Source organism: Triturus cristatus, chromosome 11 (genome assembly GCF_964204655.1).
Source record: "Triturus cristatus chromosome 11, aTriCri1.1, whole genome shotgun sequence".
NCBI lineage: Eukaryota > Metazoa > Chordata > Amphibia > Caudata > Salamandridae > Triturus > Triturus cristatus.
The window spans coordinates 323,934,114-323,953,685 of record NC_140594.1 but is presented as its reverse complement, the minus strand read 5'-3'; the positions used below and the strand labels follow the sequence as shown (position 1 = coordinate 323,953,685).

General features: G+C 43.5%; 1 protein-coding gene across 1 annotated transcript in view; it reads left to right on the top strand.

The window, feature by feature from the left end:
• Nucleotides 1-19,572, top strand: part of SCARF2 (scavenger receptor class F member 2) — a 521,508-nt gene that overhangs the window by 327,332 nt on the left and 174,604 nt on the right. Inside the window, exon 7 of the mRNA XM_085636388.1 lies at nucleotides 3,718-3,821. Coding sequence (XP_085492514.1) covers nucleotides 3,718-3,821 — 104 coding nt within the window. The remainder of the gene's footprint in view (nucleotides 1-3,717; nucleotides 3,822-19,572) is intronic.

Below are 19,572 nucleotides of genomic sequence, written 5' to 3'. Positions count from 1 at the left end.
GCAACTCAGGAGATCAGCAAACTGTCATTTGGAATCCACTTCTTTGTACTGGGTACAAGAGGGAGCAAGTCCAGTCCTATTGGGCTCTTCTCATATCCCAGGCAGCAGGTCCAGTCTTCTTCTGATCTTCTACAGGTCCAAAAAGAATTCTGGAGAGAGTTGCTTGGGCTGCCACATTTATGGTTGGCACTAGCCAGTGGGAGGGGGCGACTCCTGCAAAATGTTCCCTGGGGCAATCCCAGACACTTTTTTAGCAGTTCCTATTTCTCCTACTGCAACCAGTACCTCAATGCCACAGTGCACATTACTCCTGAAGGTCAAGATGGAGAAATCCTTCCTTCCTTGGGCAGACCCTTTGTGTTTACCCAAAGGTGTGGTAAGTGAAATATGTACTGCACTCCTCTGTGCACACTCCAAATCAGTTCTGTGGTAGTTTCCCTCTGCTGGGTTCATAACCAGCCTAGCTATTGTGGGCATTTGGGAGAAAGGCCTTCCCTTCTTCCAGTCTCTCCTTACACTAAACTATGAATGGACTGACCTCACCTTTGTCCCTTTCAAGTTAACAAAGTTCCTGGGTCCTCTCCCCCTCCCCCCCCCCCCGGAATTAAGTAAGGGACTCAAGACCTGGCTCTTTGACTGATACCACCCTCAGCAGCTTATTTCTAGTGCCTGGATACTCTCATGGGTGATTAGTCATGCTTCAGAAATACTGATTGATTGATTTATTGACCCAACTCTCTTTCCTGGACTGAGAGGGATCAAATGCCGCAAACCCAATTCATCCTGTCACCAGGAATAAGTCGTTGGTCTGCTCTGGGTGCAGGTTTTGTACATTAATACCTTCAGGCACTTGGGGGCAGCTGCTAGAGAACTAATGGAAATTATTTTCCATGAGCTTCAGGCAGGGAAAAGGCAACTTTCTAAAAGTTACTTGTCCTAAATATGTAAATATGTATCCAACTTTATCAATGAATTGTACTGTTACTAAATATGAAATACATATTTCTTAAATCACTAATTTTCCTGTAGAACCATTACAGATTAAAGTTTATAATCTGCACTTTGACATTTTCCAGGATCCAGACACAGCCCTGCCAGTGAAAATAGCATTTGAGGGCTAGTCACTTTTAAATATAAGACACTCTACCTTGTGGTTGACAGAGTATAATAAGGGGTGATGGATTAATCTTTAACAGAAGGGTTTCCCCTCTGTCAAAAAGGGTTATTTTGACAACAGGTTTTTAGGCTGCTGCCTTCATGCTACACAAGGTAGGCATTAAGCAATGTTTTACAGGCCCACTCGGTGGATGACACCGACTGTGCTGCCGTCCCAAGATGCATTTAAATTCCAGGCCCTGTATGTTTCTAACACCATCTACAAATATGCCAATCGGGGTGAGCCAACATAGCTATGTTTAAAGGAGAAGCACAGGCTCTTTACTTCTGTTTAGCAGGGATAAGTGCACAGAATTCAATAACTAGCAGAAAGGGTCCCGAAAAAAGGTGAAAAATCTGGGATGGCCATGCTGAAAAGAATGATTTGATACACTCATTATCTTAATAATCCTAAGAACTCTTTTGAGGAGCTTTCCCTCTCGATATGTAAGATATAGTGTGGGACTACAGCATCTGTACCATGCGTGGAGGAAACTGACCAGGCTATTTATCGGCTTCATACCAGGTTTATTTTTTATGTTGATACAGCTGAAGATGTGATCACAACAGAAGAAGGTGCAATACTTAGAGATGTGGACACTTGTGTACTAGTTGAAAAAAACGTAGTGAGTAGTAACTTCAATGGTTTCTTCAACCAACTGGGAAAAAACCAATAGATTCCATGCATTTAAATATACCCTGGGTAAGCAGTGTTCTCCCCAGATACTTATCTGCGAGATTGTGCTGCTACTGCGGGTACCCAGGGGAGTGAGACGTGGCACAGAAAAGTGCTAAAAATATGTAGATCGACTGATGATGCATGTCAGCGATTGGCACTGAAAAGAATCAGAGTGCAGGCCTATTGGCTCTTAGATTAGTAATCACGATGATTAACTGCACTCCACTCCGCCCCTAATGTACAGCAGTTGCTGTAGTTGGCAGGTTGTAATTCAGATAGTAGTAGGCAATAATTGAATTGTTCACTAACCTGGATACCTTGGGCCTGATTCACAAAGGTAAACTTATACATTTGTGTAAGTGTACGATTTTTTGCTGTTCACAAAGGCATTTTACTAGTAGTATCTTTACGACTGTGGAGTTTCCGCAATTAAAACTATGTCCCATCTTTTATGTGCGGAGACTCCATAGTTATAAAGATGCTTCTGGTAAACTGCCTTTGTGAATAGCAAAGAATTGTAAACTTACAATGAAGTATACGTTTTCCTTTGTGAATCAGCCAGGCCTTAGGCACTGCCTTTGCTCAGGGATTATATATGAAACCAATTGAAACAGAATTTAGGAGTAGAACAGGGTTACAGGTTTACTAAGGGGTGATTGTTCCTCTTCTCTGAGAGCTGTGCATGAGGAGAAAAATGACAACACTGGGAACCTGGGATGATAAGGCACTGTGTATATATGTGATGAAAGTCTCATTCTGCATACTAATTAATACTAAATTAGTTCCACTGAAATGTGTCTGCAGATACTGCTTGAACAAAGTGCTGATGAATCTTTCAGGTACTCTGACACCACACACTCACACTGCCTAACCCTTGTGCACACTCAGATCCATAGGCCATCTTTATAAGCATTATTTCAATTGAGGGGGAGAGATAAGCAGAGATTCATTCAGCTTCCGAAGATTTGCAATTTTAAGATCAAAGGAGAATGAATTACTTGTGTCAGTAAACCAGAATCTCACAGGGTTTGTATTGAAGACTCTCAACCATAGAACCCAAAAAGCAAAACAAAAGAAACATCATTAGGAGCATGCCAGAATTACCATGATCATGCTTAAACCATGAGTTGGGTGTATTACCACGCTCCTGCAATGTTTCCTTGCACACATTCCTCCATGTGGCACCTGTAAGAATTTTCAGAGGGAAAAGAGGTCAGGAATGTTCTGATTTCAAGTGTGTTAAAACACCATATGCACATTAGTCCCTAGTCTGACCTTAATAACTTAGAATAGGGCAGTGATAAAACCTCGGGTAGTACAGCAGCAGCGACAGTATCATCCTGGAGTAAAATAACTACTCCAGGATGATTTTACTGCACAGTAATTCTGTGCAACCTATAATTAGGGCCATTGTGTGCTCCTGTAAATGTTGTCTGCATGTTGGCCACTTCAGCACGATCATGACCCACAAGAGTTCTGAAATATGGTCGCACATTAATTTAGAAGCAAGGGCAACTATCTGCAAGTGGCTGGGCTTTCAGAAATGAATTTGCAGGTACACATTTTTCTTCTTCTTTTAATTATATGTAGACACAACCTCTCTGAGAGCTACTGTTTGCTCCATAGGACCACTCAGAGGTAGAAATTTACCTTAGAAAAATAAGTAAATACACTTCTTTGAAGATAATATAATCGTGTAAGGCTCGAACTTCTTTGTGATGGGGCCATCACACCACAACTGACAATCGTCTGTTCCGTTGGACTGTAACCTTAAGTAACATTGTTAAGTAAAACTGAGTAAGTGGTCCTTCTAACCCATATGTCTGATCATAGGAGCCATGGATTCGGGATAATTCGTAAAAATTACTTTTTTTCTGTTTCAGCTGCAACATGACCTGCCTAGCCGGACAATATGGGGTTAACTGTGAACAGAGCTGCAGTTGCCGCGATGACCGTTGTGATGCAGTAACTGGAGCATGTCACATGGGTAAGCACAAGAGCAACTTTCACATATCTCCAGACCTCCTTTAGGTTCCAATGTGGACTGTGGTATGGCAACTAACCAAAAAGCAGTCAGATCCTGGACTGAAGGTTAACTATGAAACAGAGGCCCATGGTTAAATACACCAGTGTAAACTCAATGTGGCGTAACACAAAATAATGTTGCCCCCTGCAGTATGCGATGAGGGTCCCTTAAGTCTTGCATACACCAAAGAAATCAATTGACTATGAGCTAATTGGGCCCCCCTGAAGGCCTGGGGCCCTTTGGAGTGTTAAGGGTCCCCCTGTGCCATGGACTGCAGGGGCCTGGGTTAGGCCCCTGCAAACTCATAGACCCCCAAAGCTAAAATACTGTTGATCTGTTACTCAATGTTCAAAGAAATTATTTCAGAAAGGGTACTTTGGAAAATATGGTATACTACTGGCTTTACTAAGTGTTAATTCATATTTATAGAAGTAAAAGTTTGGGGGCGGTAATGCTTCCGTGTGAGTTCATTATATACTTTGCTCTTCTGGTTCCAAGTTGTTTGTTTATAGTGCTAATTTACTTTGCTTTGCCTAATAGCTGTATACAATGCTCTGATGTAAATTTGTAGTTTTAACCACAGTGGTTGTTTATAGTGTTAAGTGTGTCTACTTACTGCGACTGTGGGTGCATATTGATTGTTTATTGAGCCCATTTGCCTACTTCATATTGATGCATTGAAATCAGTGATTCTATGCTCCTTCACCATATATATCCTCACGCACGTTGCTCCTGAAAACACAAGTACAAACAAATTAATACAACATATGTGCTTCAAAATGTCTGGACACTTTAATCAGAATGCAGTTTATAATGCAGCCTACTGGAAAAGGACAGGCCTATCTTTTTATGTGCGGAGTTCTGTGTCTCGACTGCGGAAATCTCCACAGTCATAAACTTACTATTAACTTGTAGTTTGAGAATACCAACAAATAAAACCCCACACTTACACAAAATGGTACGTTTACCTTTGTGAATAGGCCCTTGAATGTTACAGTAGAGTGATAGATTAAAGGTTCCTTAAGGTCTCATTCTACAATAATTGTTCTCAATACAATAACTGATAGGAGTTTCAGAGGAAGCAAAGAGCACAGTGGTGTCTGTTATCAAATTAAGTTCCATAGTATTCAGTACTGAGTTAATAATGGGTTATTTATTTATAGTTTAGAAATGGTTCTAGGGAGTAATTGAGTGGGCTGCAGAAAGGCAAGAAAAAAAAATATATATATTTTGGCAAATATTTTTATTGGCATTTCTACTCATATATAAAACATTCACTTAGAGAAATGCAAGATGTGATATCTAACAAACACATTATATATAATGTCAATCTGTTTGGGCAGTTGGCCTTAAGTTGAATGTATTCCATACAATACAAAAATAAGCAGTGAAGCAATCAATGCAATCAAATGGAGCAGATACTACTCGGTACATGTGTCACAGGGTGTGGGTATAGCAAACCCACACAATCCTATATTTTGGTTGTGCCCATGTCATTCCTACTTGCAATCCCTAGGGCCCAATCTTGTCAATGAGTGGCAGGCTAGCTGCGATCTATCTCAGTGAAAATCAACGTTCGCATGGCATTAAAGAGGGAAACCATTAAACTAAATCTTAAGAAAACAAAAACAGAAACCAGTCATCATATGCACTGTCTCTAGTACTACTACTCTCCATATGGGGGGGGGATCGCTCACCACCACTGGCCCAGCCAAGTGGAGTTGTCCATCTGTCGTCGGGGTCAGGCCCATTCTCGAATAGTATCAACCACCTACAGCTAACTGGAGAGGTTAAGGGGAGGAGGGGGGGGGAGAGCAACCAGTACAAGTATAGGTCAGAAATCATGGCGTTGTTTCTCCTGCGGTCTCCTACCTCCCCTCTGTACATTCTCTCAACTAGGTCCTTTGTGTTGGGGTAGTCCCTCTCTCCTCCTCTTCGCTATTGGGGCAGCTCGGATGTTCCCAGTTGAATAATACCTCTCTCCAAGCCTCGGCGATAGGGCACCTAAGCAGCCTTCAGTTCTTCCCTGTGCAGTGCCCTGCCTTCCGCCTCTGCCCAGTGCAGGGCCTCTGAGTCCCAAGTCGCAAGCTGTGGTCCAGCTGCTGATTTCCAGGTGATCGCGATCCATCTCTTGGCCAAGGCCAGGGCCAGGTCAATAAATCGACATCCCACCTTATGCTTAGGCCGTCTGGGATACAGCCCCAGGAGGCAAACCTCAATCGATTGAGTCAACGCATGACCCAGTGTGTCGGTAAATGTACTCACCACCGCTTCCCAAAACCGTTGTATAATTGTACAGCTCCATGTCATGTGTAGGAAGTCTGCATCCATTTGTCGACATCGGGGTCATATATGTCATATGGACATAATTAAACTGTACATATTTGAGGCGTGAATTATGGGAGATCTTCTTGGGAGATCATAATACATACCCCCACTCTGCGTCAGTGAGTGTTCTGTTAAGACATCTCTCCCATTTCCCCTGTAGATCTAACAGCGGGGACAGGGATGCCTCCAACAGTGAAGCGTAGAACCACTTAATTTGGTGCCCGGCCGTGCCCAGTGTGACCACTGAATGAAGAACCCCATACGTCGCCGGCTTCTCCCACCCTGCACCGCACAATTGTTCAAACGTCCTCACCAGCGTCTCGTACAAGAGAAACTGGCCGGGAGGCAGTCCCTAGCCCTCCACCACCTCCGCCAAAGGGAGCATGCATCCATCCTGAAAACAATCCCTGGTTGTGTCTATCCCCACTTCAGTCCAAGCCGACAGTTGCTCTGCCCCAAAGATCACCTGGGGGTCTCCATGAGGAAGCCCTATAAATGGCAACACCAGTTTGTATGTCTGACCTATCGTAAGTCGGACCATGCACCTTCTCCAGCATTGTAAAGCAGTGGTTTGTAGAGTTGATGCATAGGGCACCTTTGTGGCCGGGTTCTATATTTGGCCAATATTAGACGAGGGTGCTGCCCTGGTTCCGCTAGACATGTGCCCTCTTGGTTAACCCCTTCTAGCCACTGTGCCAGCCACTGCAACTGTGCGGACAGTTGGCATAGTTCAAAATCTGGCACCCCCAGTCCTCCCTCCCCCATAGGGCGTTGCAGCGTCCACAGTGCGACCCTGCATCTTCCATCTGTCAAGATAAGGTCCAGCACTAGCGCGTCTAATGGCGTAAACCAGCCTGTAGGCATCAAGACCAGTAGATTGGCAAAGAAATACAGTAAGCAGGGCAACATGACCATTTTGTCAGGGAGATCCTAGCCATCAAGGGCAACCACAGGGAACTCCAAAAGGCCAAGCTGGAGCGCAGTGCCTTCCCCAAGTTACCCTCAGATGCTCCAGGGAGTGGAAGATCTGGATACCCAGATACTGAAAGGAAGTCGATGTCCAGTTGAGCTCGTCAGAGAGACGAAAAATATATATTACATGAAACTTTAGTGACTGCTAGAAAATAGGCTGTCTAAAGGCAGATGGGGTTTAACGGTTTGCCAATAACAATACAGAGGGAGGATACTTGCCACTTCTAGCTAAAAAAAAGGGTAATAAGCCTTTGAAATGTGTCTGTAAAGTTTATTACATATTGTCATGTGTTAATGAAATTTATTTGAAAGGAACTTCCTGTGGAAAGACCTACTGAGGTTTCATTTAGAACATGGTGAGACTTGGGACAAACAATGAGCCAACAAATGCATTTGTTTGTTTTTATAGAATGCCTAAGATGTCTCCTTGTGGCCACTTCAAGGCCTATTGTAAATGTAAATGTAAATGTGCAGATATTTATATAGCGCAAATCACCAACCGGTCTCTAAGCGCTTGCTTAGGGAACCCGTCCTGGTATTCCCCTGTGAGATAACCCAGCAGGGCATCCACAAGGTGAAAGCCAGGCATCCCGCCGCGAGGGGCCATTGTGGAGATTAAGCAAGCTATTGCCCAGAGTCGCAGAGTGTGAACCCATGAATTGAGTATGCACTGGAGCGAGAATTATCGAGTCCATGGACAATTTATGGACTCAAGACCCAGCCAAGCCGGGAATTGAACCCTGGTCCCGGGCTGACCTCTGCTTCCAGGTCTGCCTACTCCAACCAGTGAGCCACACTTCTCCACTGTAACTGTAGTAATGAAATACTGGGGATGTTGACATAAGGGAGTATTGCAGACGATGGAGTAAAAGTTGGAATCATTAATGGAACATGCCTCTCTGCCGAGAGGCTTCTATTGGTGGGTCATACTCACATATGGCATTGATTCATTTCAGACACACCATCTTTATGACTTTGGCATATTATGCTATGTGTATTTGAAAAGCGCACTATCGCATGTGAGGATATCCTGGCACTGAGTAGGTTGGCTAATTGAAACGCCAGGTCTTCATCTTCTTGTGGACGACCTGGGTTGTTTTGGTGCAGGGATAACAAGGGGGAGATCTTCATTTTCAGCTGGTATCCTCATGTTAAAATACAGGAATTACGAGTTTTGTTCCAGCTCTGGTGAATACCCATCCAAAGTCAGGAATATTGGATCTTTTTCCAATGATTTCCCCTGATTCCAGGAAAATATCTGCTGATATTGTCCACAGAATCTCAGAGCAGGCAGAACATGGCAGCTGGAGAGCAGTGCGGGGGGGAAGCTCATGTTCACAGTATCTGCTTCTGTTGTTATATGAAGAGAGACCAGTCTGCGTGTAATGTCCAGGGGGTTATCCCACCTAAAGGGAACGCTCAGGGTGATAGGATGATATACTGGCATACGTCACAAGGGCCTGAGTGCTGCAGATAGGCAGTAGATGATTTAGAGGAGAGTGGATAGGCAAATTTACTGAATTTTCTTGCCACACTGCAGAGCCTTCAAATCTAAAGTGAATCACTTAGGAATTGGCCATCCTGGCTAGTGCTGCTTTCAGTGCAATACTCTGCTTTCATTATCAGTGGTTAAAGATGGGCATGGATTTCTCAGCAGCCTTGTGTTATTTGGTTCCCTTCCATCTTTTTTTGATTTTCAAACCTATAACACAGTAAGTGAGAAAACAATGGTGCAAGTATTTTACTGAGACTTTCTACAGAGGTAGGACCTAATGCCCCCATGGAGAGGGTCTTCCACCCCTAGATAGTCAGTCGGCAAAGGCACTAGAAGTATGGAGCCTAGAACGCATTGAGTGAAACGCAGACGACGGATTATTTTCATTGAAGGACATTCTGCAGATTTAAAATCGCCATCTAGTGGATGATGTAACAAAAAGTTTTACAATCCAATCAGACTTCATCGAATACAAGGAAATTCAGGAACTACTGTCTGTTGATGCTATAAGTTTGGATAAGAGGACAACAGTCTTTATACTTTTCACTCGATGGCCCTTTAAAGTGTAAATATTACCTACAAAATGATATGTTCAAATATGACGACCTATGGAAAAAATGCTTCAAAGTTTCAGGTGCCTAAGACCTCCTTTAGTGAACACAAATGTCCAGACAAGAAAGAGTCAAGGCTTGGGCAGCTCTACAACCAGGCCGCATTCCACTTACAAGCAAGAACTCGAGGCTCCGTCTGGCGAAGCAGCCCTCCCCTGTCCAATAAGGCCAGCCAGAGACTGAAACGACTGAGTCAAATTTAATAAATGTGTGAACTGGAAGTGTGAATTGGGATTTCAGGAGATTTCTCGAAGGGTAAGCGAACTCTGGAAAGCAGAGATAGTAACGTGGCAGACGCGTATACACAAAGGAGTGTTGTAATGCTCTATATAAACAGTACACATGTACTTAAGTTTAATAGAAAGTTTAAACCGACCAAACATCACCGCAAGCGGCTCTCTGGCACAGCCAGGTCAAAGCAGAGACGTAAACACAGGGTGTAGCCGCCCTTCGAGAGTCAAGTCTTTCATTACTTTCCAATTGTAAAATGAGTCTTTTAAAATTGTACGGTGTTTATGTGCACGCACAATACAACAATGAAAGCCTTTGTCGTGCTCCACTAAATTAGAAACTAATGTGGACTTTGGTGGGGTTACAAAAACAATGCTGCTTGATTTGCCATTAGGTTAACAGATAACACCATGTCACCAAAGACACAGTGCAGTGGAACTGGGGTTTCTGTTTCAAATTTTTGTTTTCAATTGGATTAATGCAAATTAATCAAGATGACAGCGCCCAGAATGCATTACATTGTTCAATGGAAACCCTGGATTTGTGCACCGCATCTGTTAATCTTGAAGTAACTCAATACAATATGCAGTGGTTTAAAACATCATTAATTGAGGGTCCTATGTATCAATTCCTCCAATTCCAGAGTGAGACCTGCAACGACACACACTACCTAAGCCGTGGTCCACCTTTTTATGTCACTAGCAAGGAACACTAAGGAACACTACATATGAAATGGTAGTTCCAAATACAGGCAATTTTTCTGGGTCCAGGGGAGTGTGGGTAGAACAACGAAAACATTAGATTTTAGTTGTCAGGCTACAATTCATTGGACTATTCCTCAGACAAACTTGGCACCTTTTGCCAAAAATGTTAACATTTCTCAACTTCACTGAGAAACACATCTTTACTGCCACTACAGTGAGAGACCTGGCTGGGGCCACCTTTTAGTTCACATTTGCCTTCAGCACTGTGTTGTCAATTTGGACCAGCATTGAGCAGCCTCAGTGAGGAAACATAAAAGAGTTGCCTCAAGTTGGAGGACCTGTTGAATCCTCTGCACAGCCCGGCCCTGGGTCGAAAGAGACAACGGCCAGATGTTTCTATGATGTCTACCAATGGCTCGCAAGACCTGAGTACTGCACTTGAATAGGTTCCCATGCACGAGACACCACTGCAGATTCCTGCACACTTGAGCTAACATGGGAATCACTGCCTAAAGGAGTGAATCCTGATCCCAGTGATAGAGCACATGCAGAACTAGAGGTTCAGTCTTTTCCTTTCACAAAGTGAACTATCACCACCTGTAGACAGCAACTGCCAACCCTACAGATCAGGTCATTGTTAAGAGGTGGCTCCAGCACATGCACTATGTCACCCTTCACAGTAGACCATCACTGAGCTCTCTCAGCCTCCTGGTCAAGAAGATGCAAGCAGACAAGACCTCTGCTTGTCAGCTGTGGACATGGTAGGGAACACTGTCTCCAAATCTCTCCTAAGCCTGGCACCACTGAACTGGAATGGCTGACTATGTTTCAGATTCAATTTGGATTGGTTCTGAGAACCCTGAAGTGTCTCAGTAAGTCGCAAATCATGTCAGTCACAGTCTTTCTCTGCACAAATGATTAGACATGCAATCGTAAAGATGGATAACAATCTTCAACAAGTCACAATTGTATAGTATCCTTGCCAGGAGAACAAGACTTTTAAAAACCCTCTATTGCATTTTAACCAAACGGGATGCCCTGCTTTACTGTTTGCAGCTGTTGCTGTGGGCTGGGCACCCATAACTTCATTGCCCACTAGCCCATGCTTTGTGAAGGAGAGGAAGGAGGAGGAGTGTCCCTGAGTAAAATTTAGCATGCTATTCACTCTGGCAGCGTGGAGGAGTGTGGCTCAATGGTTAGAGCGGCAGACCCTGAAGCAGAGTTCTGGCCAGGGACCAGGGTTCGATTCCCACCTTGGTGGGGCTCGGGCTCAATTTCCTCGGACCTGTCTATTCTCGCCTCGGTGCCTATTCTAATCATGGGCCCCACGCTGCAACTCTGGGCAATAGCTTGCTTAGCCTCCACACCGGCCCCAACAGCGCTAAGGATGCCTGGCTTCACCCTGCGGGTGCCCAGGAGTGGACACTTCACAGGGAAAGCCAGGAGGGGTTCCACAGCGGTATGAGTATCAGCGCCAGGAAACCGCAAAGGCGACACCGCAAGGTGGCCGTCTGGTGACAGTGCGCTCTATAAGTACCTTGACATTTACATTTACATTTGCTGTGGGCTGGGCACCCATAACTTCATTGCCCACTAGCCCATGCTTTGTGAAGGAGAGGAAAGAGGAGGAGTGTCCCTGAGTAAAATTTTGCATGCTATTCACTCTGGCAGCGCGGGGCGCTGTGCTTTGCTGTTTGGTGCTGTGTGCTGGCACCCAGGACATCATTGCCCACAAGTCTACGCTATGTGAAGGAGTGCCCTCGACTGCTATTTGACGAGCTATTTACTCCTGCTGGGCGGGATGCACCCGGGTGAAGACTGCGCCCGTCTTCACCCATCATCGACATGGGGAGGCTGGGCCACCTCTCTTGGATGAAGCATAAAATTGCCTAACAAAAACCTGAAGGCAATGACGGAAGTACAGAAGCCCTCTGTAAAGTTACTGTTGTTTGTTTTCTGTTGGAAAGTCCCCTTTGTGGTATTTCTATCATGGGGAAATGGAAAATGCTGGGTGTAGAAAACCATAAAGAACAAACTTTGCCACCAGGTTCTATATTGGACATCTTTTCGGCCGGGGCAGTTGGGGTCATCTCGAAAGAAATTCATTTGGCCGAAAGCCGGCATTCTCTTCACCAAGGCGATATTTTAGCTGGGCTGGTTTGATAGGGAATGGAGGGCAGGTAATCAGTCTTTGCAATCTGCTCTAAATCACTGCCCTAGGGATAGAGATGCTATTGTTAATGCAAGACATAATTATACAATGAAACTGAGAAAATGCAAGCTGGTCCTTAAAGTGGAAGCTTGGGCTAACCTTATAGGATCCTGCAAAGAAAATAATACTTGAGGTTTTTGGAGCCTTATAAATGGTAGACAGCAGGCCCCAAAGGTGATGGGTTAGGGACTAATATTAGTGCAGACAGCTGGACCAACCACTTTAAACGCATTTACTCCGTTGACAACAACTGGAGTGAGAATATGGATAGATACCCCCTTCATTTCCCCTAGACATTAGGTACAACCTTGAATAAGTGATCATTACCGTTTCCACCACTCCATTTAGAAAGGCACCTGGCACTGATGAGGTCCCAATGGGCAACACCCTGAATGCTGCTTTACTCTGTGTGATTCCTGCCTCTTGGCACAATTCCGTTATTGTTCCCATATTTAAGAAAGGCAATAGTCAGGACCCCTTCTGCTATTGATCAATTTTTTTGCTTGTGGACTAAGTGGTTAAATTTGTTGGATGCATTATTCTGTCCAGGATAGAGAGTTTGGTCCAACAGTCTGGTGTCCTCAGTAAGGTTCAATATTGGGACTCAGGAACCGTTCCTTAATCTCAGTTTTGAGATTGGGAAATACACAATTGGCAAAAAGAGTTCTCTCTTTCTTGCATTCATGGACCTAAGCAGTGCTTTTGACCATGTGAGCCTCTCCAAACTGGGGATCATCCTGACTCAATTGTGCCTGTTCCAATCTTTGGTGCACTTTTTTGTGAGCTTTACATTATGGGGTTTCAGCAATGATCAGGTAGGGCATGGATGGGTGAGTGCACAAACACCTTTGGTTTGTGCTGCGTTCTATACCAGGGCTGTCTCCTGGCACTGATTTTGTTTGTTTTATATATAAATTATTAAATTCATTTGTCATTACCAAAGGTAAAGATCTTCCAATACTGAACTCCATCCCAGTTCCATCAATCCTTTAAACAGACAATGCTGTTCTGCTCTCCCGCACAGCCAATTGATTATGGGATTTTGTTGAAAATTTAGTACTTTTTATGGATAATTTGGATTTCAAAACAAATACAACTAAATTCCGTTATGTTTAACAGATAGGTTGTGCTGGGGTAAATCTATTGATCTTTAGTACTGTTTGTATTCCCGGGTTTATCATTTTTATGTAATGATGAAGAATTTGCTATAAGTAGACAATTATGTGGAATGTGTATTTTATTCTTCACCATTTAAAAAAAATGTTTTTGTATATGTGATGCACCCAAGCACTTTATTTGCCCCTAACTGCGTCTGCTTTTGGGCGCATATGCAGTAGCTAATTAATTCACAAGTGTATGATCACATGGTGTGGCTTTTATTTGAGGTTGTTTTTATGTAATTTCGGAATTTTATTGAATTTTATATTTCTGCTTCCTTTTGTATGATAATATGCTTATAATTGAATAAAGATAATCAATCAATCAACCAAAAAGACAAGACAAGACCTGAATCTGAAAGTAGAGATCCTGGAGGATACATTTAAGGCAATTGCAGTATTGTGGCGGACAAGAATATGGAGATAAACATTGTTTTGTTCCCAGGAAATTATGAACTTCAGAAGCGCAAATAGGCTAAAGCAATGGGTCATTCCTATCTTCAAATCTATCGTCCTTGTGTGTAGTTTAATTATTTTCAAATTCAACCCTGGTTCTTCTCTCAATTGAGAACAGTGCAAATGGCCCTCTTCTCCAACTCACTGGTGTAATTGACCTGCATCACAACCCCCAGGAAGACATGTGGTATCCAAGACATTGTCATATAGCCTCAATTTTGAGTAACCTCTCAGAGTCCATCATGTACCAACTGCACCGCACCATACTCACCCAGAGCACACAGTTCACCCATACCTCTTCTACAGCTGAGCAACAGTTGCTGACAGTCTTCTTGGCCATAGCATTCAAACTGTTGATGGGACTTACCAGACCAGCCATATCTAAATGAAACGTGGCAGTTATACAAGTGAACCACTTAGCCTTAGCGAAACATGGCAGGAGTATTGGATCCCTTACCTTAGAGAAAAAGGAAAGCGAGTGCACAGCGATACTGAAGGTCAGATGCATCACATAATTCTGGGATTTTCGAAAGAACTTAATGCCTTGAAAAGGTAGTCTAATGATGGAGCTCTTTGAACATCCTTCTCCTTCCAATCCCCAGCCAAACCTGCAGGTGTGTTACCATAAAAGACCCTGCAATTACGTCAGTAAACCTTTAAACGAGATGTTGACCTTTAGCTCTATCTCTTCCTGCACATCAGTGCAATTCTCCTCCTTCTCCCTGAGGAGGGACTCTTAAAATCCCTAACTAAAGACTGGGAGGGATAAGGAGCACTAGCGTCTGCCCTCAAAGGTAGATTTCAGAATAGCATACTAGACGGGCAAGATTGAGTCAACTTGATATATGGAGAATTCAGAAGTAGTGTCCTTGCTGTCATGACTGGGTATACCACCCAAAAAGCCAACATATGACCCACCTTGAGAACCTGAGAAAATTTGGTCTTAGTCAAGCAGGAAATGAACTTAGAGACAACCATCTTGTCCAAATCTCACCATTCATGGCACAGAGGACTCTAAACCGTCAGCTGCACATAACGACATACATCCGAGAGGGGGAACAACCTTTACAACGCAACTTTTACAACGCACTACACTTACAACGCATTTTTTACAACGCAACATCCACTACAACGCATTCCATTACATAGCATGACACTACAATGCATTTTTAAAAACTACCTTTACAACGCATTCCATTACATCGCATACTACCTTTACAACGCATACCATTACAACGCATAATATTACACTACACTATCCAACACTTACCCTACTGTTGCACCCCCTGGAGTTAGAATAGTAATTTTTACCCCTATACTATCCAACACTTACCCTACTGTTGCACCCCCTGGAGTTAGAATAGTAATTTTTACCCCTATACTATCCAACACTTACCCTACTGTTGCACCCCCTGGAGTTAGAATAGTAATTTTTACCCCTATACTATCCAACACTTACCCTACTGTTGCACCCCCTGGAGTTAGAATAGTAATTTTTACCCCTATACTATCCAACACTTACCCTACTGTTGCACCCCCTGGAGTTAGAATAGCAATTTTTACCCCTATACTATCCAACACTTACCCTACTGTTGCACCCCCTGGAGTTAGAATAGCAATTTTTACCCCTATACTATCCAACACTTACCTTAAATGCAATTTAATGTAGTATGCGATGTAATGGAATGCGTTGTAAAGGTAGTTTTTAAAAATGCTTTGTAGTGTCATGCTATGTAATGGAATGCGTTGTAGTGGATGTTGCGTTGTAAAAAATGCGTTGTAAGTGCATGCGTTGTAAAAGTGTGCGTTGTAACGACATACATCCGTCTGAGAGAGGCCTTTCAATCTAGAAGATAAGAACAATATTAATGGTATGTTAGGGTCCCAGGATCTCACAGAGATACTTCAAGAGAAGAGGGAGTTTGTCCTTGTTAAAACATTTACCATTAGGATCAGGCTCCGAGCTTCTCCTCTACAACCACCTCACCAGTGTAGTATTGAAGCTAGACTCAGAGTGAAGAAGGCAATGTGGATGAATAAACTTATGAAAAGGAGAGGAAGGGAATTACAGATTAAATTAAATCAACTTTTCCACCTGATTATCGTAGTCTTTTTCCTCCAGAGTTTCACACATAGTCTCTTCCATCGTAGACTTCAATTAATGCGTAGATAGCACCCATCTCTTCATATGGTAGTGTGCCTAGGGAAAGAGAATTTCTCTTTCTTATTTTCAAATGATGCAACTTAGCAGAGTTAAAGCCACCCATCTCCACACACCTTGCAACCAAGCGGCATTAAAAGCAAACACCTGTAATTCCACAACAAGCAGCCTTTCATACCAAACCAAATAAAAATGATGGTACAACAGTGCAGGGCAGAGATGAATAGATAGCAACAGCCCTAATAAATATGGCCTTGTGGACATCCCACACAATGCACAAGTCAAGTAGCAAGCTGTGACTACACAATACAGCTCACACTAGGCCACATTAATTCGTTCCCCACCACATGATCTCCACCCTGGTATGGCTAAGGTGCTTTTAACTGCTGATAGTCTGTAGACATACCACTTACCATCTTGAACACCGTGCTCTACAGCACCCACACCTAGCACCAATGACATCAGGGTGAGGAATTAGGCCATTCATTGTATGTGTTGCACTACCACAAATTGGAAATTAGAAAATGCCGCCTTATACCGTAAGCTAGCAGAAACCCCTTTTCCATGCAAGTACTCATGCTGTCACTCCAATCATATATGCCCATGCCAAATACCACGCCAGCAAATAAAAAGGAAAAAACAGATGATATCCCCTTTAATAAGTACTCAGTTTAGCAGCTGCCTCTGCCTTTAAGACGATACAGGAAAGGAGTTGTGAGATTTCTGATTTGCGATTACATGGATACCGTAATTGGGGATGGAAACTTTTTATATCAGGATCCAAGCCAAGTATGAATTGGTTGGGTAGGGTGACTATCTGGAAGGGGCACTCATCTCACATGATGTATGGGCAGGAATGTAGCATAGGATATGGAAAAAAATACATATCTTCTCTGGTACTGCAGTGAATGTGGTATTGTGAAAATTTGAATTGAATTTATTGTACAGTTAATTAAAATCTTGACAATCATGCATTTCATTTTTAACATTTTGTAACAAAACGAAGAAGGTCGCCATTGAAACACAATAAAATGTGGATAAAATATGACCCAAGGATAGATTTGAAAAGCAAGAAACAAAGTGCAATGGCATGTGTGGAAAAAATGCAATGTGCAAGACCACCATTTGACCTATACAGGGATTGTGGTGTATCTCATGCGTATTCCTCGGCATTAGTTGTAAGGAGGCAATCAATTCCCTGTGGGGTATAATCTAAAGATGACTGCAAAAAGTAGCCTCGTAAATCAGGTTCTTAGCAACAGGCTAGGGGCGATAACAGAAGACGAGAATGCCTGAGTATGTAGAGAAAGTACGAAGTGCAAAGGCAGCAATTTTTGCATCCACAGGATTCTAATAAAAATCATAAGTATTGTGAGGAGGCACAGCTGATAATGAATTTGTTAGATAATTTGATGGCCTGCTGTTCCCGCCATAATGTTGAATTGTGCACAGGCCATTGATGTTATATGGGCCACCAGCCAATGATGTGGAAGCTGCACTTGCTCCCTTGCATTGGTATTTCCCTTCATCATCTGTGTCTACAACTCTGCCCTTTTGCTTTAATGAAACTCCTTCATCACAGGTGTTACTTATGGCTGTTGAGTCTTGAGAGCTATTGCACCACAATGAAGGAGCAAGATTAAATCTTCACATGCACTCGTGGTGCAAATAGAAAATAGTAAATTTCACGGACCGCGCGTAATTTGGATCTCACGTCCGGTGTCCGTTACGATCCCTTTTACGGACGCCTTTTGTCCGCAATTTTGGGCATTGGGGAACATCACTTTTCCCCTGCCAGAAGCCTCAGCTCCCTGATGGGGCCACCTCGCATTCCAATGAGCACAAGAGCAGCCCCACCTGCCCATTGTCATTCTGTCGGTGGCTGATTGCCACATACAGAATGACAATGGGCCAGTCTGTGCTCTTACTGCATGTGGTGGGCCTCCTCCTGCTTCGGTCTAGGGCAGGACATTCAGTCAGGTGGAAGAAATCAACAAAAACGCCCATGCTGCTAGGTGAGAATCCAGTTCATGAAAAGAAGCTGGTGAAAGAAGTCTAAAAAAGGGTTGTGGGTCTTTCACTGTCTCATCATTTTAAAACTGACGTATTTTCAAAGTTATATTCAACAAAGCAATAGTTGCTGGTTTTGTTATTTTATGCAACTAGCAACCATTGACATAGCCAATAGTTCTGGCTTGTAGGTGTAACACTACTTGTCGTGTTATATATCTGGATGCAATGACAGAAACAGCAAATTACCAGTCGGGCGGCACACTATGCTAAGCATAGACTTTTAGCTTAGGTGTTTTAAGCCATGCACTTAATTACATTGAACACCCCCTTTGGAGAGACCCACCAGTTTTTTCATCCCACTTAAACCCCCGGGAAAAAACATCATGTCACAGTGGCACCGTGCATCATGCATGACTCATGACTTCCACTTTTTCGGATTGCCTTTGTACAGGGGCATAGTGAGCCCTCCCCAGCCCCACACCTTGCTTTAGGAACTACAGCAGGGGTGAAGTCCTTGATGGGCCTCTTCTGTCTGCAACTCAGCAGACAAAGGCTCAGCTCACAATTAATGTGAAAAGGTGTGTAAGTGAAGGGATGGGTGGGTGGCTGGATGGATTAGTGAATGCTTGAATGGATGGAAAATGAGAGAAAGGATGGATGGATGAGTGAGTGGAAGGATGAATGAGGGGAAAGGTAAATAGATGGATGTATGGGTGGAAAGGTAGATGGACAGGTAAAAGGATGGATGGATGAGTGAAAGGATGGATGGATTAGTGAAAGGGTGGATGACAGGTGAGTGAATGGGTGGATGAATGAGTGAACTGATCGATGGATTGATGAATTAATAAGTGAAAGGGTGAATGGATGGATGAGTGAAAGGGTGGATGTAAGGCTGGATTAGTGAGTGAAAGGGAGGGTGGATTGACAGAAGGTTGGATAGATGAGTGAAGAAGTGAAAGGGTGGATGGATGAGAAAAAGGATGGATGGATGAGTGAAGGAGTGAAAGAGTGGATGGATCAGAGAAAGGATGGATGGATGAGTGAAAGTGTCAATGGATGGATTCATGAATGGATGAGTAGCTGGATGGGTGGATGGAAGGATGGATGGCTAAATGAAAGGGGGAAGGAGAGAGAAAGAGAGGATGGATGAATGGATGACTGAAAGGGTGAATGGGTGGAAGGATGAGTGACTGGGTGGGTGAATGAGTAAGTGAAAGGATGGCAGGATGGGTGAAAGGGTAGATGGCTGGATGGATGAGTGAATGGCTGGATGAGTGGAAGAGTGGATGGATGAGTGTACGATGGATAAGGTGAAATGATAAATGGAGAGATGGATGAGTGAAACAGTGGATGGTGGGATGGATGAGTGGAA